We start from the raw sequence: 25,024 nt of genomic DNA, 5'->3' as shown, positions 1-25,024 counted from the left end.
CATTTGGAAATGTAAAAGTATTTCACGCCATACAATATACGACAATACCAATGCTTAAGAGTCTTTTTTAAAGTAACATGAATTTAAAATGTAAATAGACTTCAAAACAAGCTGTCGTTGGTTTACATGATGATGTTGGTGGCAGAAAACTATATATTCGATTTATATTTCTGTGTCCCAAATAGAATGATATAACAGACATCCTATTTACTCGTGATGTAACATCCTCTGCTCTCAGGATGAGTCAGGTTATAAAACTGTCTGACATGTAGAACGTGGAAGAGGAAGTTCCATCTTCGCATCATTAACGATAGATGTTATGGTCTTTATCCATCACTGTCACAGTTTGTTAGGAGTTCAAACATTATGTGACGCTTTGAGTCACAGAACACTCTAATAAACCATCCATTACATGTAAGAGTACAGTTAAAACACTCTGCATGTGTTTCCTGTTATACGAAAGTTATTTCTAAGTCTGTACATTAATGAACAACTAATTTTCTCATTAGATTTAGTATTTCTAATCTGTCTGTGGTTGTCCTGTGCAGTCTGCCCATCATGATCCACACTTTAAAGACTTTTTTAGTGGAAAACAGGTTAATATCTTGTGTTCCTGTTCCAGAGGGGACATATATGATTAGGGTTCTCCAACAGTACAAACATGACGGGGAATGGTTCTCTGGTCGCTGTGGCTTCTGTGTCCTTTAACAGTCATATTTTCTACTTTTCATTCTGTGTTTGACATATTTCAATTTTATTTGCTGCCTTAATATTTTCAGAAAACCAAAATGAACCAATTTGGAAAGAGTTCCGTAATGAAATGTCCCTAAAACAAGTCAGATCTGTGTTTATTGTAGAAACACAAGAGATAACTGGCTTTACGGGGTTAAATTTGTCCTCAACACAGACACAAAATGTTCACACAAACATGAACTGTCTTATCTTACCAACTGAATTGAATTCAGAAAACTTTATTTGTTCCCAAGGGACAATTGAAGGCATACACGTAGAGCAGCAGTATTGGTGCAAAAGACAGGAAATGCAGAGTGCTAAAAGCAAAAACAAGATTCAAATACACAGAAAACGAACACTAACACTAAAATACACAATAAATATATGTTCAATATAAACTTCTATGTGCAATGAGGTAATAAATATATAGCAGACCGTAGAAACTATAAAAAACTGGTTTGGAACAAGATTTCGTTCTTCAAACCATCTCCTCGATTGATTCCGCTCTCCACATGAAGAAAACACAAGGCGCAGCCTGTCGGCGCCACGCCGTTGGTTCTGTTTCTGCCTCAGAGGTCAAATCAACCCCCGATTGAGATGATCAGCCATTTAACGCCAGGTCGATGATCTCAGCGACTGGTTGATCAATCGCCTTGTAAACACAGGAACAATCTAAACCGTTAAATTAGGACACTTGTCTGTTTTTGTTTTTATCCCCGGGCAAAGTTTACTCTAATCATCTCACTCCTATTGTGCCACACATGAACTTTAACCCCTTGAAAAGATAACCCACAGTGTTTGGTTATCTCAAGGTGAGTACTTCTCCATTCAAATGTGAATTTAATCTTTGCAACAGCATGTTCCTGAAAGCATCACTGACCTACATCCTGGTGTGGAGCCTCGGGACTTGTCTGGTAGGACGGGTTCTAAAAGAATCTCTCATCTCTCTTTATTTCAAAGGGTTTTTTTTTAAGCTCGTCGTCTCCCCCTGCTGCTGCAGAAAAGAGGTGGTTAAGATGCAAAACAGGAGCTGACCTACATAGTAGTCCTTCATGTGTTCTACTCCTCGAGTCTTTTCTCTTTTGTGGTTTGTCATCCAGCACTAGAAAAAGACCAGAGAAAATAAGAAGTTGGCCCTCATATCATCGTTTATTTCAAGTACTTTGAACAAGTTCCTGATGAAGACAGTGACAGAAATTCCTGTTCTGATGTAATTATGAGAAATTTATGGTAACAAAACTACAAAGTGGTGTGACTTCATTTAGCAACACATTTGGAGGAATAAACATTGCTAAATATGTCAATTTAATCTTGGCTGGAAAACTCAAAATCAAATAGATTCAGTCATTCGTTATGCATGTGATCTGATAGAGAACAATATTAGAATGTAATGGTAGAACACGCTCTTGACACTGTTAATGTTTGCGTGCATTTGTTTTTGGTGTCCAGATCCACTCAGTGAGTCCTAACTTGTGGGAAACCGTCAGAAAACCTCCCAGAATAAAGAGCAACATTACTCCGAATGTGGGATTTTCCATTTTAGGCCATGAGGCAAAGGATAGCTGAGGATGCCAGGCTTATCATTCCCACTGTTGTATTTGGCACACCAGAAGGATTGAGTAATTTGTCCAATATTTATTATGTCTTTCTTTGAAACACAGTTGAAACAAAACGCTTGACTTATTTTTCCATTAAATTTTTTTTTTCCGAAATAATGCCAGATGCCATTCAAAAAGTCCCTCTGCCATGAAGACCCTGTCTAACATTTGTTCATGTTTTTATTTTTCATTTTCACCAAAACAGGTCATCTGTGTGAAAGGAGCATGTAGGAAAGTATGTTCGTCATTCCTTACTTCTTATTTTATATAATAATGATGATGTTGATAATAATAATAATAATAATAATAATAATAATAATAATAATAATAATAATAATATAATTTTATGTATACATTTATTTTATTTTATTATAGTTTTTTTTTTTAAATCACCCCCTAAATACATTACGGTCATGACAGTACCGTTACAAAGTTTAAAGTTTTTGATAGACAGTGCAGTCGTTCAATGAGGTGTTACCATTAGACTCTTGACTAATCGGACCAATCGTGATATTATTTCCGACAAGGTAACCAATCACAGCGAAGGGGCGGGCTCTCATTCAAGGAGCGCGAACGGTCAAGCAGAAAATGGCGTCATAGCAAATGTCAGGTTATTTTAAAAAAAAAGTTATATTAAACTTTCAGATAGTATGAATACTAACCAATTATCTCATTTCCACCATAGTGGAATAGTTTTAAATCATCCGCGACTGTTTAATTAATGTCACAACATCAACCGGAACGATTTGTGAGTAGATAAACTTTAGCCGCTACTGTGACAAGCTAGCGTTAGCCTGACGTTAGCTTGATGTTTTTCTTCCTGGCATGGCGTCACGACCCCGTGAGGGATTGATTAGATCAATGGCGATTGATTAGATCAACGATGATTGATTAGATCAATGACTGTGGACTTTAAAAAGCGGACCCGTACGATGGCTTCGGGGTGTAAGTGTTTGGAGGACTTCGCTGGTGCCGGGATGGCCTCACACAACCTGGTGTTTGTCGTTGACGTGGATGTCGGAGATCACCAACCAGAGGAGAACCTGGACGTCAGGAAACATTTGATAAAACGAGGAATATTACAAATTCTGCTGCATTTCAGTTGCCGGTATGGATTCGACAAAGTGCGCTGGGGTTATAAGTTCTTCCGCAGCCTGTCTGGACGTAACTCCAGGATCATGTCGAGAGGATCGGACTTCAAGGAGCTCAGACAGAAGCCCTTTGAGGACTTTGAAGCAGAATTTGAAGCCAGGTTTCTCCAGAAGGACAATCAGAGGCTTTCTCAGCAGGACCACACGTCCAGTATATCTGTGTCTGTTCAAAACGCCCTCAAAGAAGCCCTTTTGGACTTCCAGTGGGACAGACCAGACATCTCCTCTCCTACCAAGCTGTCCCTGCGGCCCAGAAAGACAAACCGAGGAAGAACCATTAGTATCTCACAGGAGGAGGATTTTTCCAGCAACGGGAGGAATCTGGTGTTTGTTGTGTCGGAGTTTCCACGGTCCAGAAAACAACTCGTGGATTATTTGTCTTTCGGAAACCGTGAGCTGCCTCCAGACGTGACAGAACACCTGATATCCAGGTGCCTTCGTGAGCTGATGGTCCATCGACGGGTCGAGCTGCACTGGATTGATAGTAAATCACACGTCCAGGTGAGAATAAACTAGTCTGTCGTTATTACACATCAACGAGAGCAAACATCAGTAATCGGATGTGATGGAATAAATATATTTTTCCCTATTGCAGATCATGAACAGCGAGGATCACCTGGGCTTTGAGAAGCTGTCGCAGGTCATAGGTCAGATGGGCGGCAGGGTGATCCCCGGCGTCGCCCTGCAAAATCTCTGCTCCACACACCACGGCTTTGCTTTCCAGTCCAGCATTGGATACCTGCTGTCCTCTGAAACGCTCTACCGCCTTGCTTTTCCTGTCCTGGGGGGTGTTCTGCAGTGGCAGCAAGGTTTGTAAAAATTAAAATGAACTGTAATCGTCATCTGTTAGACCTGTTATGATATTTCTGAGCTGCAATCATGATTCATGTGTGCTATAACAAAATAAACTCAATGCATCATTGGAATTGCTGAGAAACGACAGTGAAACATTAGAACGGAATTTTTATTTATGTGTGATGTCATTCTTCACCCATCCAGGTGATACGACCCAGAGCTGTGACATCACGCTGCAGCCGGTGTCACTCAGGCAGAAGCTTCTCCCGGAGTCGGTGCGTGTGTGTGTGAAAGGAGTTCTGCAGGGGTGGGACGCGTCGTCCCTCATACAAACCCCAACAGAGACGTGGGTGCTGCAGAGCTCCGATGGCGACGGCGTCTTCCAACATCTCCTGATGGAACTGTCTGCTCACGCTCTGCACATGGTGAGGCTTCAGTGTTCATCAGTCATACAGTACAGCTGTAAGCCTGAGTCCTGGGGTGTCCGTCGTGCGTCTCTGTTGATGGAGAGAAGAAGTGATGCTCGTGTTCCATCATAGACGACGCAGATTCACCTTGTTCCTGTCTTTGTCTCGTTCATCCAGCTGTCTGAGGTGGATGACAGCGGCCTGGTGTGTACCGCTGTTCTCTCCCCCCTGTCACACTCCACAGCGCTGCTCACCGTCCTCCAGCCTGGAATCGCCCAGCGTGACCACGAGCGCCTGATCGCTGAAACCATCGGCCCCGCCACGGCGGAAAACTCTGCTGACCTACCAGATGTTGTCAGCAGTGTTCTGGGGGTCGTGTATGACATGATGGAGGAGGATGGCGACCATATCGATGGTAAATATATAAATATAGTAAATATTAGAGGCAGTGCAGCTTTAATGTTGATTTCTGGAAGAAAGTGAGAGATCTCAACCGTAGAACATCATTGTTCTGTCATTGGAACGTCTGGAACAGACATATCTGATTAATGCCGACAGTCTTATACTAGGTTATTCAACTGTGTCAATAGTGAATCTGATTGATTAATTGATTCATTGACCAGATCAGCCAAAACGTCATGAAGTTCCTGAGTGGGCTCAGCAGGAAGTCAGCCGTTGCCCACTGGCCAAAGGTGCGTTGGAGAGCTGGTTCCCTCAGTCCGACCAGGCGGGAGTCAGTTCCCACCTCATGGAGTCAATGAGGTAACTATGGAAACGAAATGTTTAGAGCTTTTGGTGCCAGAATTAGAAAAATACTGAAAACTCTGTGTTGGTATAGAATGCTTTGTGTGATCCCGGTGTTTTCTGTTGTTCTCAGATTACTTCATGCAGCGCCGGAGCCTTCAGAGGAAGACGAGCAGGTCGCCCTTCAGCAGGAGCTGATCGGGGGTCTGGCTGAGTTGTATCAAACGTCCCACGGTGAAGATAAGACGGTCAAAAAACGTAAGGAAGCATCGTCTGGCTTCTTCTAGTGTTTCTGTGGCGCTTGAGAGATTTGTAGAAACGAATGATTACATTTAGAATATTGAGATTTTTTCAGTTTTTAATGAAAACATGTAAAAATTCAGGTACAGTTTTTCTTTTGATTTGTAAGAAAGTGAAAATGAAAGAAAATAACATTTCTGACTTTTGTTCTCGTTTGCTGTCCTCGTTCTGCAGGCGGAGCCCAGCGCACCCCCGTGAAACAAAAGATTAAAACCATGAGCCGCTCCCTGCAGATGTTGAACGTCGCTCGGCTGAACGCCAAAGCCCAGAAGAACCAGAGCGACGCTGATCCCCCACTGGTGGGGGGCAAAGGGCGAGACAAGAGGGAGGGGAAACGGGCCAGCGACAGGCGCAAATCAGAGGCGCTCAAAACCTTCAGTAAGTAAAACAACTATATAGTTTTATAAAATAGTTTTATATACTACCTTGTTAGTAACAGATGAAGTCACATGTGTCCAGATTTCACCAGCGAGGCGGAGCTGCTGACCCACCTGAGGTCCAGCTACGAGAAGACGGTGGTGGGGAGACACTCGTCCGTCCTCCCCGACGTCCAGCAGCTCCTGTCGGCTGTCAAAAGTTTCCTCACGGCAGGATCGGATCTGGAGGTGAGAGACGGAGCGGATGCGAACGGATCCGAGTCGCAAACGGACTGTTTGTCTTTTTCCGGTTGGTAGTCTGTGATTAATTTGTCTGTCTGTCGTTTCCTTCTCAGGTGAGGACCTCCCTGTTCGCCCAGCAGCACCTCCTCAAGAGCAGCAGGTCGATCCGGCAGCTGTACGGCGCGTCCGACGACGTGGACAGCAAAGTCAGAGAGTGAGTTTTGTCAGCTTTCCCCTCCGACCGGTAAACGGTGACGATCTTCTCGTGAAGCGGCCTTGGCGCCGGCTGGCTGGGGTCGCGTCGGTAACGCTGGTTGTCTCCTCCAGGTGTCAGCTGCAGGCGCTGCTGAGGCTGGAGCTGTGCAGACATCCTGAAGGGCTGGACGTGGAGCAGATGACAGAGGAGGTGAGATCCTCCTCCTCAGCACCGATCAGCCAACGTGTCCGACGTCTAACCTCTCCCCCCTTCTCGTCCCTCAGGTGGCTGAAATGCTCAGAATCATCTCTCTGACCAAAGACCCTGGTTTCCTCGCACATTTCCTTCAAGAGGAGATCCTCAATGGGTGAGAGCCGGAGCCAGGAAACGTTTTCTGACGTCGTCTCGCTGATAAAATCTTTACCTTCCTGTCTCCACCTGTTCCCACCTCAGGTTCTTGGCCCCCATCCCCAGAATCCTGGCGGACGTCTACCACAGTCTGGGCACCCAGCTGCCCGACGCGCTGCTGGCCGTCCTGCCCGCCGACTTCTACAGCGACGAGTCGGAGGCCAGGGACAGCGTCCCCCCCTCCTCCTCCTCACCTGTGCTGTCCACTTGCAGCCTGGTGTCGGACGGGGGAGACGGCCTAAAGGACCTGAGGAACCGCTCCGCCAGCAGGAGGAGGTGAGGGGGTTTGAATGAGGAACATCTGACTGAACACCTTTGGGATCTTTGATCATCAGTGAAATTGAATCAGTCAGTGGAGATTTTTAGGTTTTTATTTCTCCCGTCTCTCCAGGCCTGGGATGCTGACTCGTCATCGCAGCCTCGCTGAGTCACAGAGTCTCCGTCAAATAGAGATGCCCAGAAAGACGACCAGAGCCGTGAGATTCCCTCTAAATAACTTTATTCTGTGAAGCATCATCATCAGTTCAGCTGATCCGACACAGTTTTTCCTGCTTTGTTGTGTTTTTCCAGTCCAGGTCAAAGGTCGGCGCCCCTTTGAACAAATCTGTCACAGAACCACAGAAACAGGAAGCTCAAGGTGTGTTCACACGCAGTGTGTCGTTTGTTTCAACTCAGATCATAATTATATCCAAACGTAACCACGTTTTCCTCTCATGACGAACATTTGAACGATTGGTAGAAAAAAATTACTGCCGTCCGGCGAAGGTTTCCAACGCCGACTGATTTCAACCGCAGGCTCACCTCTGACACTTTAGAATTGGTTGTGAAGCTAAAGGAATTGTCGCAATGTTGATGTTAAGGTGCTAAAAACGATCCGTGTTCTAATTGTTCCTCAGAGGTGACGAAGGTCAGGAGAAACTTGTTCAGCCACGAGAACGTCTCCCCGTCAAAGAAGGCCAAGCTGCAGAGGAGCAAGTCTGTGTCCGCTGTGGACGGATTGAAACGCAGGAGAGATCTGGAGTCTGAGGGTAAAACCACCTCCAAACTACCCCAGGAGAAAACTCAGGCTTTAATCTGCAGCGGAGAGAAAATAAAACAAAAAACATGTTGCTTTATGTTTCAGATATTCCCTTCAGATTAACAGGAAGTTCAGAGGATTTAACTTGTGTTTCAGTTCATCTCAAAGGATTTTTTTTTTTTTTCCAGAGAGGCACAAACTCCTGACAAAGAAAGTGTGTGAAACGCCTCTTCACAAGCAGGTGTCCAACCGCCTGCTGCACCGGCAGAAGATGGGAAGGTTTGTTTGTTTGATGGAGGAGTTGAAGGAGCTCCGCAGCTCCCCGTGTTTCTGTTTGGGTGACCCCAGAATCGTCTTTTTTAATAATTTTATTATTATTTTCAGGAGGTCCGTCCCAAACGAGGAGTGTGTTGTTGAAGAGTCGCCGGTCAAACCTGCAGAAGGTACTGTTACCACCATTAATACACATTTCTACATGTGTGTCTTTGAAATATTATATATATTTGAAAAACATTGTTTTTATGGTTTCCTGTTTAATTTTATTTTGGTGTGGGGGGGGCTGCAGCAGACCTTAGGAGGAGCCCACGACTAAAGAAGCTTGCCAGGAGACACACCTTTTATTCAAGCTCTCAGCCTCGCTCACGCAACCTGCAGAGGGCGCTGTCCTCGTCCCAGCTGTCAGGGGCGGGCGGGCTGAGGGTGAGGGGCGTCCGCTCCCCCATGCGTCTCCTTTTTGGGGCCGCGGTTTCCCCCAGTCGTACCTCTGAGCGATCCGATGCCACCAGAGCTTCCAGATCCCGTCTGTGGACGGAGTCCAGCGTCTTCGAGGTGAGTTTTCTATCCCATAATGAGCTGCATCTGATGCGTTGTCTTCCTCTACCACTGGATCTGCAGCAGTTTTTGTTTGTTTGTTCCAGAGTCCAAATAAAACGCCGGAAAAATCTCCCAGCAGACGTGGGATCACCGTCCGTGGATCATCTCCTCGAACCCCCAGGACCCCTAAAAGCACGCCCCCATCTAGGACGTGTGTTTCAGAGAGTCCTGTAGCGGGCGGCTCTCAGGAACGCGCTATGACTCTTAGAGGGAGTCCTTTCAGATCCCCGGTGAGAAGGACTCGTCTGGGGGAGACGCCGGCGCAGCAAAGCCCGGTGAGGACCCCCCTGAGGGGGATCCTGAAGACTCCAGTGAAGACCCCCGTCCAGGGTCCCTCCTCTGAAGCACAACTCATGAACAGCCCCGTTTCCACGACGCCCAGGAAGAGCGTCTCGTGGTCTCCGTCCCCTCGGGGGTGTCGGTTGGGTAGAAACACGTTCAAGGTGCCGTCGTCCCCTCGTGTTGCGTCTCGCACGTCTCCGAGACAAACGATCGGTTCTCTCTGCAGTCCGGCGAAAAGGGACGTCTTCAAGACCCCCCAGAAGATTTGTAGAGAAGGTCCAGGAAGGGGGGCAGTAAATAGTCTCATTATGACCCCTGAAACAACTGGGGGGTCCTCTGACCAAGGTGTCATCAGGACGGAAACGGCCCAAAATACTGAAACTGTTCATCCGTTGGAAGGACTTCCTCCACCGAACAAAAGTCACCCGTCGCCCCGACCCCACCCCAGGAGCAGGACGCCGAGCCCCCCCCACCCGATGGCGACTCGTTCTGGAAGGACTCCAGGTCAAAGGTCAGATGCCTCGTCCCCACGCGGAGCAGCGTTTACACCAGAGAGAGAAACTGATGTTTCACCCAAGTTTCCGCTGGGGAGGAGGTCTGATCAGTATGGGGGGGCCACCAGACGTGGTTTAAGGTCGCAGTCGGCTGAGAAGGTCACCTTCAGACTGAACACAGGAGCTGCTGACGGGTCTGATCGTGTGGAAACAAACTCGTCACCCCCCAGAGGAGACGCGGATACCGAGTCTTCCCAAGCGTCTGAACTGGACTCGAGCTCGCAGACGGATCCTCAGCAGCCGGACTCCTTCCTGTCTGCGTCTGCGTCTGCGTCCACCGACGACAGCCTGGACATCGTGGAGGCGGCGGTGGTGAGGACGCAGTTCAGCGGCGCTCTGAAGATGAACATCAGCTTTTTGCGGAAGCCTCCCCAGAGCGACGCTTCCTTCAAACCGCAGACGACGCCCGGGCGGAGTTACAGCTTCCGCCAAACCCCGGACCGCCAGCAGAGGGAGGCTGCGGCCCGTCTGGGGTACGGGAGTGACCCCCCTCGGTTTTCTAGCCCCAGAGGCCCGGCGAGGCTTCCTCTGCAGAAGGACGAGGGTTCGACGTACGAGGTGGAAATGGAAATGCAGACGTCGGGACTCCCCAAGATGAAAATCAAACGCACAGACTCCATGAACGCAGGGGAGGGGAGCCCCCTAGTGTGTGTGAAGTCCCCACCGCCGGAGAGCTCTGTGGTTCTGTTTCCGAAACACAGAGACCCCGGGTGCGTCTCCCCGTCGGTCTGCGCTCACGCCACCCCCGCCAAGAGCACGCCCGGGAAAGGGGGGGGCGTCCAGACATACATCTGCCAGTCCTACACCCCCACGCGCGCCACAGCCGACACCATTCCCCTGAGCCCGTCGCCTCAGAGCGTGGGGAGGGGCACGCCCGATAACTTCAGCAGCTGGCCTCGCCGGAGGAGGCCCCAGACAGGCGTGGCCCCGGGGAAGGAGCGCGGCCCCCGGGCCGAGGCGCTGCTGGTGGAGCTGCTGGAGGAAGCCGAGCTGGGGGTGAGTCGGCTGCAGGACGAGGATCCAGACGCTGACGTGTCGGCGTCAGCAGACGCCTCGCCACTCCCCCCCTTGGAGGATTTCTACTGGATGGAGGGGCCGGCCCAGGAAGACGAGACGCGAGCGGCGGAGGGAGAAATCACCCCGGCAACCGGAGGAGACGTCAAGTCACGTAAGCTGCTGGTGATGGAATCAGATGGATTGTGTTGCATGAATTTTTTAAATTAAGTTATAGAAATTTTAAAATCAGATGAAATAAAATAACATTATTATTATTATTATTATTATCATAAATAAGAAAGCCCCATTCTGTATGGCCTGTTAGTCTAACTATGTTTTTGCAGTGAACGTTCCTTTCACACAGATGACCTGTTTTGGTAATATTGAAAAGTAAAAACTTGGACTAAACTTACAATATTTACGGAAAAGAGATTTGACTTTCTGAATGGCATCTGGCATTATTTAAAAAAAATAAAATAATGGAAAAATAAGTCGTGTGTTTTCCATTAAAGAAAGGGTTAAGAGCGCATGAAGCTCAGACTTGAATATAATACCACATTTAAAGTTATTTATCATTGATTGTTAAAAGCAGGTATGTATTTTTTCTTCAACTAAATTCATGGCGTTAAAGAATAAAACTGGAATTTTGTCACCAGTGGCAACCCCCCCCAGCTCCAACATGAGGAAGCTGGTGACGGCGAGCGGGATCCTGGCCCTCACTCGTTCTCCGTTGTTGTTCCAGGGCAAACCGGGTTCTGCTGGCAAGAGGAAGTTCAACGGTGAGGAGCGCGTTTAGAATGTGTTATAAAAAATTAAACGAATTAATCTGATGTAAAAATTAATCTAAAAATGTATAGAAAATATAAATAAATTGATATGAAAAAAAATATCAATATAAAAATTGTATTAATATGAAATATAATATAAAAAAACTCCTTAAGGTATCAATAAAGTTATACTCTACTCAACTCTAAACCTGTTGAAAAGTGGAGAATTGGTTTGCCTGTAGAATCTTTTCGTCCATGTGAGTCAGAGCGGCGAATCAACACAACACAGACACACACACACACACACACACACGCCGTCACACTCCTGCATGCTGAACGTTAACAGTCGCTCTACACTTCACAGATGAGGCGGCGCCAGGAAGGCGGATGGAGGACGACGGCGTGGAGCTGTCGCCGTTCAGCCGACCGGTGAGACGCTCCGACGCGGGGCGGACCTACAGCAGGAAGCGGCTGCTTCAGTGAGCCAATCAGAAACGTCCTGCAGGTGCGGGACGCATATTGTCGTACGCGCTTCTGTTGGCGCGTCTGAAAGCCGTCTTTCATTGGCGGTTCAAGAACTTTTCAGATCCCCCCCCACAAACACACACTAGACTCTGAGGTCTCCTGCTGTAACCTTTGACCTTTGCTCCAATCATGAGAGATTCAGAACTACAGCTGGGATTCTCCACCAGGTTAAAAGCTAAACAGATGTTCTGATTAATGTTACTGTGATTGATTTAATCTGTCAGTTTGTGCTTTTAACTTCCTGTTAAATGTTTTATTTTTTTAACTTAATCAAAAATTTCACAATCAAGCCTAAAGCTTAAATCTAAGGTCATCAATATTCTTCATGTTAATTTATTTGTTCTTGTCAAGAACCTGTTCTTAAGTAAAGGGAAGCCCTGATAGGTGAGTTATATTGTAAATATCTATATATAAGTTTTATGTAAATAAATATATGTTTTCTGAATTAAACTATTGGAAAGGTTTTTACTTACTGTGCCGTCAGGGTTTCTCGTCTGTTTGTGAATCAGCACAACTTTATTATCTCTCCACCAGGTAAAAGGAAGTCTTGATATATTCCTCCTGTCATCAGCAGCGGGTTCAAAGGTCTGAACTGAACCTATAAAACATCTGTTTATCGCTCTGATGATGAGCTGCGATTCAGTATCGTCATGGCGGTATCAGGTCAGGCAAGGTCCCATTATTTTTTAGTGGGTTCTGTTGAGATGCATAGGAGGTCTCTGAACCTGAAAGGATGCTCAGTTTCCCCATCATACCGGTGTACCTGAAGGCATCACGGTTTCACTAAAGCCTGACCTTCATTAAATCACTGGTTCAGGATTCTGTGCTGTTACACAAGAAAACAAGTCCTGCTGGCTGTGGGTCGTCCTCACGGGTTTCTCCCCGCAGCACCTTTTATTGCCCCTCCATTTGAAGATGGCTGGAGTTCCTCAGAATAGACCCGCGGGATTTCCTGCAGAAATGAATGGTGGACATTGATCGGCTACTGTAAAACCACAGTTTCCTCTTGATCCACAGATTATAAAATAATTCACAAGAATCTGAAGGCGTGTGTTGAAAACAATGTTTACGTGTGTGCGTGCTGCTGCAGCAGCCTCACTGCCCTTCTTTTTCTACTACTGTCAAGGCAACAGTCAGCAAAACATAGTACAAGGAGTAGTCATAGTAGCAGTAATACTAAGAGTAGTTGTAATAGCAGTAGCAGAAGTAATAATAATACTAATAATGGTAGAAGGAGTTATACTTAATGGTTGTAGTAGTAATAATAGTAAAAGTAGTAGTAGTAGAAGTAGTAGTAATACTAATAGTAACTATTATGTTAGTTGTAGTAGTTGTAGTAGTAATAGTAGTAGTGGTGGCAGTAGCGAAATTCAAAAAAAACAAAAATGCTTTTATTTTGGAGCTTTAAACTTCCGGTCTTCTCGCCTCCACCTGTGCGTCTTGACGCCACTCCCCCTCAGTCCTCATCATTCCTGCAGACGCGCCGCAGCGCTCCGGTTGTCTCCATCCCTCCCGCTGTTCGTGGACGTCACACTTTTTAACACGTTTTAAACGCCAGAAAGAAAAATGGCGAGCAGCTTCTCCAGAGTCTTTTCCTCCAAACGGAACGTGAGCATTCTGTCGTTCGTCGGAGGCTCGGTAGCGGCCGGACTCCTGCTCCACCGGGGACGGGCCAGCGCCGGGAGCCCGGTCCGCAGGAGGTACCCGGCCAGGTAACGGTAACCGCCGGCTGGTGCGTCTGCCGGGATCCATAAACTAATATCATATCTATGATAGTTGTCAATTTAGAAGTCAGTAAGAAAGTGGTGATGTCATCAGTAATATGTGTTATTAATAATATGAATCTATAGCGTAACGTGGAATTTGATATAAAAATGGCGGGTTTTGAAACATCAACCTGACCTTGCCAGCTCAACAATTTTAATTCATGAAATTATAAGCACAATTTAATATTTTTAAAAAATAATAAGGATTCTACGTGGGGGTGTTTGGTTCTAAGAAACTCAATTTGAAGAAACGGTTCTTTTCCTTTAGAACCATTTTTGAAGAAACCTCTTTGGCTTTAAGTGATATCAAACCAATGTCGGCGGGGTTTCAAAACCTTTACCATCGATGCAATTGATTTTTAGAGTGAGAAATAATTGGACAAAATAATGTCAGATATAATGTATAAATTATCTAAATGTTGTTGATCATGAATGATTTGAGCTCTGACATCATCCAGCCTGGATCCGACCGCATCAGGCCCCTGGTGGTTCACCGGTGATTCTAGCAGATTCCTGTCACTCCTGAATGCACACACCCAGGAAAGACTAATTAAGTAATTGACATGAGTCATAATAAACCGGTTAGTCTTTGAAAGGTGTTGTTCATGAATTCCAGATTAAATGTTTTCTTCCTGTTTGTATCACAGCAGTGAAAAAAAAGTTTTTACCAAAGCAAAAGAAGAACACGAGTTCTGTTTTCCATCTCTGTGTTTACTAGTTGGACTTGTGGTGGTTGTAGTAGTTTCTGGAGCACATCTTAATTTGAATGCTTAATTAACTAAAGTCATTCATCATACTGAAGAGTTGAAAGGTCATGGGTTTGAACCGTCTTCTCTCATCACTTCACTCCTGCTCCGTCGCTAACATGCTCCCACGCTGCTTAAAGGTTCTGACAGTCCTATCAACGTTTTTACTGTATTTGTGCAGCGCGGAGTACCCTGACCTCAGCCGACACAACAGCTACATGTCAAGTAACCTGACCCCCGCCCTCTACGCCAAGCTGTGCGATAAAACCACACCCAACGGGTTCACGCTGGACCGGGCCATCCAGACGGGCGTGGACAACCCCGGACATCCCTTCGTCAAGACTTCTGGCATCGTGGCAGGAGACGAGGAGTCGTATGAGGTCAGAGGTTGATATAGGCTTGTCATGGCTGGGTGAAACCTATCAGTGCAACAGCAGTCCAAACACTCTGAGGATTTATATTAGGCTATATGAAAATGTGGTGTTAAAGTTACTTAATTTTAGTGTACGTAATTTATGATTGGCATAATGCGGGCTGGAGAAGGGCATACAAAGCGCCGGAGGTGGTCCACGTGCCGCAGTTTGCGATGGTCTGGTCTAGACATTCAGTCAAGGGGTTGGCATCTCTGGTTTGGGTAACTAACTGCCAAACTGGCAACCAGAGAAGTAACAAACAATTCAGAACAGTCTAGACTCCTTTGGTCTTTTCCAGTTACATGTGGTTGCAGGAGGTGCAGATAGGGTTAAAGGTGAGAGATGGGAGACACACTGTCGCGAGTTAATCATAGCACCACATAGAAAGACAAGCAAGTGTCATTAGTGGCATTCAGGAGAGGTCAAACTGGATGGAAGTTTGTTCCCTGGGGAGGGGAGAGATCTGATTGTTTTAACGTAATTATAACTATAATAGAAACTGCCCCAAGGAGGGAGGTGTGAGAACATGGGTTCTTTTGGCACTTGCCTTGTGGTTAGAAGTAGTTCAACAAGTTAAACAATGATCCCATTAAAAGTACAGTAAATGAAAACAATATTTTCTACCAGTCCTTCAGATATAAAAGTTGTTGTTTTTTTACTGCTTTTGCATTGTTTTTTGGATCACATCCAGTCCGTTACTGTTTTACGTTATGGTATTGTTCTTTTATCGGGGTCTGTCTCAGGTGTTTGCTGATCTGCTGGATGCTGTCATTAAAGAGAGGCACAACGGCTACGACCCCCGCACCATGACACACACCACCGACCTGGACGCCAGCAAGGTAACGCTCCCAGCGCTCGTTGTCCGTCGGTTTCTCTTTCTTATCTGACAAGTGGTGCTGCTTCCAAGTGATGATTTTTCCACACCCGACTTTGTTCCAGCTCCAGTCGGGCCAGTTCGATGAGCGCTATGTGCTGTCGTCCAGGGTGAGGACAGGTCGCAGCATCCGGGGGCTGAGCCTGCCACCCGCCTGCACCCGGGCGGAGCGCAGGGAGGTGGAGAGGGTGGTGGTGGACGCCCTCGCCGGCCTGAAGGATGACTTGGCCGGGAGGTATTACAGTCTCACCCTGATGACAGACGCGGAGCAGCAGCAGCTCATTGATGTGAGGGATGCTGTTATAAAGACGCCAGGAGCAGAAGTTTCTGTCTCCATGACGATGATGACGCTATCCTGTTTTCACCACATTTGGCTCGTTGAGTAAAAAACGTCTCTGTGTTTATAACAGGACCACTTCCTCTTTGACAAACCCGTGTCCCCCCTGCTGACCTGTGCTGGTATGGCTCGGGATTGGCCCGATGCCCGTGGTATCTGGTGAGTTGGGTTAACGGTGTGGAAACTCGAAACCCTAACCCTGAACCCTAAACTTGAATCTAACCCAAACCCTAAACATAATACACACTTTTTCACTTTTTTCATTGAAAATTTCTAAAAACCCAACCACAAACCCTGGACCTAACCCCAACCCACACTCCTAACCCAAATTCTTAACCCAAACCCTATCACTACCCTAAACTGTAACCAAAACTCCTAACCCTACCCATAAAGCCAAACCCAAACTCCAAACCCTAGCCATAAAACCTAACCCTAACCCAAACTTCTAACCCCAAATCTTAAACCAAACTCCATACCTTAGGCCCAAACTCTAACCCAAACTGCTAACCATAACCACTGAGCCTACCCCTAACCCAAACTTCTAAACCCTAAAGCTAACACCAAACCCTACTCTAAAATCAAACCCCATCATTAAATCGTAACCCAAACCCTATCCCTAACCCTATGCCTAACTCAAACCCTAACCCAAACTTCTAACATTAACCCTACCCCTAAACCAAACCTGAACCCTAACCCACACTCCTAACTTTAATCCCTAATCCAAACACCTAACCCAAAATCCTAACCCACACCCAATCCCTAACCATAAATCCTACACCCTAACTCAAATTCTACCCCTAAACCAAACTTCTAATCCAAACTGCTTAGCCTAACCCCCAAACCAGTGCTTCTCAAATAGTGGGGGGCACCCACCTAGTGGGGCGCGTGTGACCCTGGGGAACATGCTTTCTTTTGCTGTACTAGAATGAAGTGTAATTGCACGTCCACTACAGTAGTTGGCAGTGGCGCTCTCATTGTCAGGTGTGTGCAGTGAGTACATAAGCTCTACGGTGTAGGGTTAGGTGATATAAAGTGCACTAAACAAACCCTCAAGAGACAACATTAACAATGTTTCAACAGATATGAAAAGAAATGCGGGGTGAGACGAATGTAATGAGACAAAAGCAAGTCACCTGAAAGCTAAAACAAAGAACTATGATGCAGTGGATGTAACGCTTGACTTTACTGTGACTACAGACCGGTGTGTTTACTGTGTAGACATGCTGGCAGCAAGAAACCAAATAAATTAAGAAGGAACTTAAAAAAAAACATCCCCACCCCAGTCACACTGATAAGCCGCTGGAGTTTTTTCAGTGAAAACGAGCTGAATATTGCCAGTGATCATCCGGCTTTATGAAAGCTACTCCAGTAAACCAGCGAGATCTGTTAGAATCATATAGGGTGGCGTACCAAACTGAAACATTGAGCAGGAGCTGAGAGTTCAGTATCATGCTTCAAACCTCGCTTCAAAAAGCTGTGCGGTGCCCAAACGTGCTCATTGTAGCCATTAATCCTGACTTCCTCAGCACAAATTGTTTCTTCATTTTTGTTTTGTTGGTTAAAGTTTTTTATATATTGTGCACCAGCGTCGATCTTCTCAGAGAGGCTTTAAAGAACAGAACCCCTCTCTCAATGTAGATATTGAAAGAACCTTTATGTACTCAACCCGATGCTGCTGACGGGTCAGGTGACGTTTTGTGAAACATTTCTGGAGCTTCACAGCAAAGCTTCCTCCTAAAATACTGAAAAAGTTACTAAAAAACTTCGAATCTAAAATCCTCCTTTTGGAGACGGTGCGTTTTACATAGAGATCTTTATATTTCTCTATTTACTGATGATGGCTGTATTGTAGCCACACCTCCCAGTAAGAGAGGCTGTCTCTGATTGGTTCCTTCCCTGACAGATTCACTGGTGAAGTTCTGCTGGTGATGTTTGACCTGAAATGTGTTTGTCTTGAAACCAGGGGCCATCTTTCAGCAAGAGTTTCTGACTGTTTGCTCGTTTGTGGGTTCAGGCAGACGCCACAGATTAAACAGGACGCCGGTTCAAGACGTGAAGATCATGTCATTTAATCAGATCATGTCACTGCCCCCCCCCCCTCTTTGAAACTTCCAACCCCCTTAGGCACAACAATGAAAAGACCTTCCTGGTTTGGATCAACGAGGAAGACCACACCAGAGTCATCTCTATGGAGAAGGGAGGCAACATGAAGCGAGTCTTTGACAGGTTCTGCAGAGGCCTGAAGGAGGTGAGTGTTCATGGCGGCGTGATCATGTGACCGTCGACATCGCAGTCGTCTAATTAAAAACACGAGTGTGTACAGAAGTTCAGTGAGAGGTTCTTCTTCTTCCGTCAGGTGGAGCGTCTGATCTACGGGAAAGGCTGGGAGTTCATGTGGAACGAGAGACTCGGGTACATCCTCACCTGCCCCTCCAATCTGGGGACGGGGCTCCGGGCCGGGGTCCACGTGAAACTGCCCCAGCTGAGCAAGGTAATGGATTACTGGTAACTGGGTAGAGCGCACGATCCCAACTGGGTCTGACATGAGGCGCAGGGCAGGTTTGGGATACTCACAAGCCCCCGGTTGAGCACCACTGTGTTGGAGTTTACCCCGGTGGACGAGAGGTTGGTCTCTCGACTGGTAGGAATTCCCTCCCTGATCTAAACCCGAGTGCTATTATGTTGCTGAACTTCTGCGCTAGTCATGGATTGTCCGTAACTAACACCATATTCGAACACATGGATGCTCATAAATGTACCTGGTACCAGAGCACCCTGGGTCATTGATCAATCTTGTGATCGTATTATCTGACCTTTCACTGTGTGTTTTGGACACTCGGCTGAAGAGAGGGGCAGAGCTGTCAACTGATCATCAACTGGTGGTGAGTTGGGGCTGTTGGCGGGGGAAACCTTTGGATAGACCTGGTAAGCCCAAACAAGTAGTGCGGGTGAACTGGGAACATCTTTAGGAAGACTCTGTCCGGGACGCCTTCAACTCCTACCTCCAAAGGAGCTTCCCTTGCATCCCTGTGGAGGCTTGGGACATCGAGTGGTCAATGTTCAAAGCTGCTGAAGTTGCAGCTGTGAGCTGTGGTCTATAGGTCTTAGGTGCCTCAAGGGGAGGTAAACCTCGAACACCGTGGTGGACCCGGTGGTCAGGGAAGCCGTCTGACTGAAGGAGGCCTTCAGGGACATGTTGTCCCTGGGGACTGAGGCATTTGCAGGGTACTGACGGGCTGGAAGGACTACAGCTTCGACTGTGATGGAGGCAAAAGAGTGTGGGAGATGTTCGGAAAGGCCATGGAGAATCAGACAGCACCAAAGTTGTTCTGGAAGACTGTCCAACAACTCAGGAGGGGAAAACGGGGGACCATCCAAGCTGTATACGGCAAGGATGGGACACTGTTGACCTTAACTAAGGAAGTTGTCGCCCTCTGTTTCAGAGGCAGAGCTAGAGGATGATGGGCGAACTCAAATCAATCTCTGCCCAAAGTCACCAACTTAGTCTGGGACTGTACCAAAAGAGTGGCAGACTGGGGTGGTGGTTCCTTTTTTTTAAAAAAAAGCAGGACCAGAGGGTGTGTGCCAACTACAAGGGCATCACACTCCTCAGCCTCCCTGGGAAAGTTTACTCCAAGGTGCCGGGAAGGAGGGTCCGGCCAATTGTCGAACCTCCAATTGAGGAGGGACAATGGGGATTCCGTCCTGGTCGTGGAACAATGGACCAACTCTTTACTCTTGAAGGGATCCTGGAGGGGGGCTTAGGAGTATGTCTATCCAGTCTAATGTGTAGGGATATACTGTTGGAGGTACCGCAGGAGTATGGGGTGAGGAGGCCTCTCCTCAGGGCCATCCAAGGCTTGTATGTCCAAAGTGAGAGTTGTTTTCGAGTTCCTGGCAGTAGGTAGGACTTCCAACTGGTTATTGGCTTTTGCCAGGGTTGCACTTTGTCACCAATTCTGTCTCCTGTTCAATAATGTCTCAATAATTTCTCTCCCAAACCCTCAAGGATCCCCGCTTCAGTACAATTCTGAAGAACCTGCGCCTGCAGAAGCGAGGCACCGGTGGGGTGGACACCGCTGCAGTGGGCGGTGTGTTCGACATCTCCAACCTGGATCGCCTGGGACAGTCGGAGGTAGAACACGCCTGTGCATGTAGAACATGTCTATGTTCTGGAGGTGGAGCCTCTGTTGATGACATCATGTATCCACCCCCAGGTCCAGCTGGTCCAGGTCGTGGTCGATGGTGTCAACTTCCTGATCGAGTGCGAGAAGAGACTGGAGAAAGGTCAGGATATCAAGGTGCCCCCACCCATCAAACAGTTCAAGTAGACACTAACCCCCCACCCCTTCCTTCAAAACTCCGGGCACACACTTGCACTAATTTCCGGTTTGCTGCCCATAGATATTAAAGCTATCTATGTCATTCCCTCATGTATGTCTAGTAATTATCTGCCCCTCATCCCCCAAGTGTACCTCTGTCATGTGACCTGTATTTACTCCATGTAGCTACCTGGCTAACGTGAGACTCCTATAGCACTGCTTTGGGTTTCAGATGTTTCTGGACTTTTAAGTAGTCGAACCTCGAGATACGAGTCATCTGAGATATGAGTCGGCGCTCTCCGTATTTTTGATTGACATACAAGCGAAAATCGTGTTCATTTTCATTCTGTATCATTGCTTATGTAACATATAAATAAATTATTATGCACATATAAAGTCTGCATGTCTAGTGGTTGATAAAAATTGTTTGCTTTTTTCATAATTTAGGAGGTTTGGGGCTTTTTTTGGAACAGATTAAAATGATTTAACTTATTTTAAAGGGTTAAAATGATTTATGTGATTATTTAATTATTATTTATATTTATTATTTATGTTTACACTGTTTACGTTAATAACTGTATGTTTTACACCTATCCTGCTTTACGTGCTTTCCATTGCCCCTTGGGTACTAATAAAGTTTTTTACATATACATGTGTATTGTAATTGTCAGTGTTCGTGTGTTCGTTCTTCAGTCCGCCTGTCCACCCAACATCTTTGCAACCGTTGCAGACAGAAAGATGAAACAAAAAGCGCATTATTCAGGCAGCAAAGGGGATGAAATTGAGACGATGACCTTGACTCTGAGAAAACTAGGTCAAGGTCAAATTTAAACCTTTTTACACTCAGGAACTGGATAAAATAGTAATGTAGCCGCAAGAGGACACAGGCCAGTGTCTTATTGTGCCGGTCCCAAGCCCGGATAAATACAGACGGTTGCGTCAGGAAGGGCATCCGGTGTAAAACTTTTGCCAAATCAAACATGCGAATCAAACCTATGACTTCCATACCGGATCGGTCGAGGCCCGGGTTAACAACGACCGCAATCGGCGCTGTTGACCTACAGGGTGCCGGTGGAAATTGGACTACTGTTGGTCGAAGAAGGAGAGGAGGAAAGTGCGTTCGCACGAAGAAAGAGAAGAGGAGCGTCTATGGGACTGAGACTAGGGACATTGAATGTTGGAACTATGACAGGAAAAGACAGAGAGTTGGTTGACATGATGCAGAGGAGGAAGGTAGACATACTGTGTGTCCAGGAGACCAGGTGGAAAGGTAGCAATGCTAGAAGTGTAGGAGCAGGGTTCAAGTTGTTCTACCATGATGTAGATGGGAAGAGAAATGGAGTAGGAGTTATCTTGAAGGAGGAGTTTGTTAGGAATGTCCTGGAGGTAAAACGAGTGTCGGATAGAGTGATGAGTCTGAAGCTAGAAATAGAAGGTGTGATGTTCAATGTTGTTAGCGGGTATGCGCCACAGGTAGGATGTGAGCTGGAGGAGAAGGAGAAATTCTGGTTGGACTTTGATGAAGTGATGCAGAGCATGCCTAGAAGTGAGAGAGTTGTCATTGGAGCAGACTTCAATGGACATGTTGGTGCAGGAAACAGAGGTGATGAGGAGGTGATGGGCAGGTTTGGTATCCAGGAGAGGAACGCAGAAGGACAGATTGTAGTCGACTTTGCAAAAAGGATGGAAATGGCTGTAGTGAATACTTTCTTCCAGAAGAGGCAGGAACATAGAGTGACCTATAAGAGTGGCGGTAGGAGCACACAGGTAGACTGCATCTTGTGTAGACGGTGTAACCTGAAGGAGATCAGTGACTGCAAAGTAGTGGTAGGTGAGAGTGTAGCCAAACAGCATAGGATGGTGGTGTGTAGGATGACTCTGGTGGTGAGGAAGATCAAGAGGGCAAAGGCAGAGCAGAAGACGAAATGGTGGAAGCTGAAAAAGGAAGAGTGTTGCATGGCTTTTAGGAAGGAGTTACGACAGGCTCTGGGTGGTCAGGAGGTGCTTCCAGATGACTGGAAAACTACAGCTAATGTGATCAGGGAGACAGGTAGGAGAGTACTTGGTGTGTCACCTGGAAGGAAAGTAGATAAGGAGACTTGGTGGTGGAATGAGGAGGTACAGGAGTGTATACAGAGAAACAGTTTAGCTAAGAAGACACTGAGGGACACTGAGAGGACTGAGGAGAGTAGACAGGAGTACAGGGAGATGCAGCGTAAGGTGAAGGTAGAGGTAGCAAAGGCCAAACAAGAAGCTTATGATGATTTGTATGCTAGGTTGGACAGTAAGGAGGGAGAGACTGATCTATACCGGTTGGCAAGACAGAGAGACAGAGATGGGAAGGACGTGCAGCAGGTTAGGGTGATTAAGGATAGGGATGGAAGTCTATTGACAGGTGCCAGTAGTGTGATGGGAAGATGGAAAGAGTACTTTGAAGAGTTGATGAACGTGGAACGCCTCTGCATGGTGGACCCGTTTCAGCCCACTAAACCTGGTTTGCTCTGACGCATGCTCCCCCTATCCTCATTTTCTCACATATTCCTGTGTGGTTTTGGCATCATTGGCCTCAGGTGCTTGCTTAGCGATGCCGTCTACGTCAGTCACTGTGGATAGATAGATAGATAGATAGATAGATAGATAGATAGATAGATAGATAGATAGATAGATAGATAGATAGATAGATAGATAGATAGATAGATAGATAGATACATACATACATACATACATACATACATACATACATACATACATACATACATACATACATACATACATACATACATACATACATACATACATACATACATACATACATACCACTCCACGAAGTCAGCCACTAATGCCCTGCACTCCCCCTCATCACCCTCCCGGATACATGCTACAATCGCAGTATCATCGGAGTACTTCTGTATGTGGCACGTATTCGAGTTGTGCTTGAAGTCCGATGTGTAGAGGGTGAAGAGAATGTAGAAGAGCACGGTCCCCTGTGGCTCCCCCGTGCTGCTGGTCACCATAGAAGAAATGTAAATGAATTAACATCAGCTTGTATGATTGTCAACACACTGATGTCAAAATGTCCTGGAAGCAATATCCTTACAGCTCTTCACCGAAAGTCACCATGTAATGTATATTTTAAAGCTACCATCTATTTAACGGTACCTGCCCCGCCCGTTTTGTTTCCTTGATGCTGGTTCTGACACTGATCCATCGCATCATGACATCATCCACCGTTCTTGAGATCATTTCGTCCAAACGGCTTCCGACTTGACGTGCGAGCCGCTGGAGGCCCGAGGACTTGCTGTTTTGACTGGTGCAGTTTGCAAATGCGACATTACTAAATTTAGAGTCAGCAAATGAACCTCAGGTTGTCCCGAGCTCGGGGCTGTAGAAGTCCACACGTCCTGTTTGCTTTAGCAATTACAGAAGTTTTTTTTTTTTTGCACCAGTGATAAAAGATCGAGATGAGATGATAAATAATAACATGTTAAATATTTCAAACTGGTTTCTTGTTAGCTCTGCAAATTTGAAGAAACGTCACATCAGCGCGTCGCTTTCTGTTGATTTTAACATCCGTGAGAACGAGAGGAAAGTCCTTTAACTGCTTTGACAGTTTGTTAATTGATTCAATTACTTGATCCCACACTTGTAGAAAACTATTCCCTTAATTTTAAATAAATAATCCAAATAGCACTTAAATCTGGTGTAAGTTTGAAGTCAAGTACTGAAATCTCCTGTTCAAAATGTTTAAAAAATATATTTTAGCAATAAGAAAATTTGCAGACATTTTCCATTCAGTTTTAATGAGATGACTTGAAAAGAAAATAGAGAATATTCCCTTCAGTTTGATGAAGATTTACTCATTTCCCTGCAAAATGAATTGTGTGCTGTAAACTTTTAGTTATGATGGATAACTCAATGTGTGATATCTAAATGTGAATAATCAGAATCTGTCTCCACTGATGAATCCGTTCTTCCGCCTCGCCTCAATTCTCAGGAAGTTATCGATGTCCCGATTTCATCCCTCCTCTCCCTCCTCCTCCTCTTCCTTGTTCCAGATATGGCTGAGCAGCGAGTGGGTTGCTGTGGCAACCACTCGGAGGAGTCAATGGGGAGAGAAGGGGCTTTGTGGGAAACAGAAAATAAATCTCTACAGGAAAGCGTGGCGGCATGCACAGATGCACACTTGGGAGACAGGTTCCTGGTGTGAAATGGAGGTCGGACCAGGAGAGGTAGTTTAGAGGTACAGTAGTTTAATGGGATGAAAGCTGCTCCAGGCGGAAGCATTAAGAGTCATTCCTGTCAGCAATACCCAGGGGTGCCAGGAGGGGTGTGATCACTGACCTTGGAGCAGTTGAGATGCTGTTTCTGTGCATTGAAAGCCAAGGATCAATCAGTGCAGAAATAATCGTGGAAGCAAGTAATAAATGTAAATTTTCCAATTATAGATGTAATAAAAAGATGTCAGATTAATTATAGGACAACGTTTGATATATCATAAAAACAAATACAAGTTTAAGAAAACAAGATCTGAAAACCACTAAATGGTTGCTGGTGTTATGTGTCTGTATTTAAATGTATTTGATAATATAGAGAGACCAGAATAGTTTTATTCAAATATGAA

General features: G+C 46.1%; 2 protein-coding genes across 4 annotated transcripts; both read left to right on the top strand.

Moving 5' to 3' along the window:
• The first annotated feature begins 3,108 nt into the window (after nucleotides 1-3,108).
• Nucleotides 3,109-12,321, top strand: ticrr (TopBP1-interacting, checkpoint, and replication regulator). Of its 2 annotated transcripts, none has more exons than XM_068313185.1 (21): nucleotides 3,109-3,982; nucleotides 4,077-4,290; nucleotides 4,481-4,701; nucleotides 4,861-5,098; nucleotides 5,307-5,445; nucleotides 5,561-5,685; nucleotides 5,902-6,105; nucleotides 6,187-6,332; nucleotides 6,440-6,540; nucleotides 6,654-6,732; nucleotides 6,807-6,889; nucleotides 6,976-7,206; nucleotides 7,322-7,406; nucleotides 7,501-7,567; nucleotides 7,827-7,958; nucleotides 8,137-8,227; nucleotides 8,333-8,391; nucleotides 8,517-8,776; nucleotides 8,866-10,825; nucleotides 11,310-11,432; nucleotides 11,785-12,321. In XM_068313185.1, exons 1-21 carry the CDS (start codon nucleotides 3,230-3,232, stop codon nucleotides 11,901-11,903), a joined length of 5,430 nt encoding a protein of 1,809 aa, XP_068169286.1. In that variant the 5' UTR covers nucleotides 3,109-3,229; the 3' UTR covers nucleotides 11,904-12,321. The 2 variants fall into 2 exon arrangements, with proteins under 2 accessions (XP_068169286.1, XP_068169285.1); XM_068313184.1 differs by having other exon boundaries at nucleotides 8,514-8,776.
• A 1,122-nt stretch (nucleotides 12,322-13,443) lies between these two features.
• LOC137594011 (creatine kinase U-type, mitochondrial) lies at nucleotides 13,444-20,914 on the top strand. Of its 2 annotated transcripts, none has more exons than XM_068313186.1 (9): nucleotides 13,444-13,657; nucleotides 14,639-14,837; nucleotides 15,614-15,709; nucleotides 15,810-16,031; nucleotides 16,155-16,240; nucleotides 18,206-18,329; nucleotides 18,438-18,572; nucleotides 20,091-20,216; nucleotides 20,299-20,914. In XM_068313186.1, exons 1-9 carry the CDS (start codon nucleotides 13,512-13,514, stop codon nucleotides 20,410-20,412), a joined length of 1,248 nt encoding a protein of 415 aa, XP_068169287.1. In that variant the 5' UTR covers nucleotides 13,444-13,511; the 3' UTR covers nucleotides 20,413-20,914. The 2 variants fall into 2 exon arrangements, with proteins under 2 accessions (XP_068169287.1, XP_068169288.1); XM_068313187.1 differs by having other exon boundaries at nucleotides 13,454-13,553.
• The last annotated feature ends 4,110 nt before the right edge of the window (nucleotides 20,915-25,024 follow it).

The sequence above is a fragment of the Antennarius striatus genome, chromosome 4 (assembly GCF_040054535.1).
Source record: "Antennarius striatus isolate MH-2024 chromosome 4, ASM4005453v1, whole genome shotgun sequence".
NCBI lineage: Eukaryota > Metazoa > Chordata > Actinopteri > Lophiiformes > Antennariidae > Antennarius > Antennarius striatus.
The sequence above is the reverse complement of the archived record's forward strand: the minus strand, read 5'-3'. Positions and strand labels throughout refer to the sequence as shown.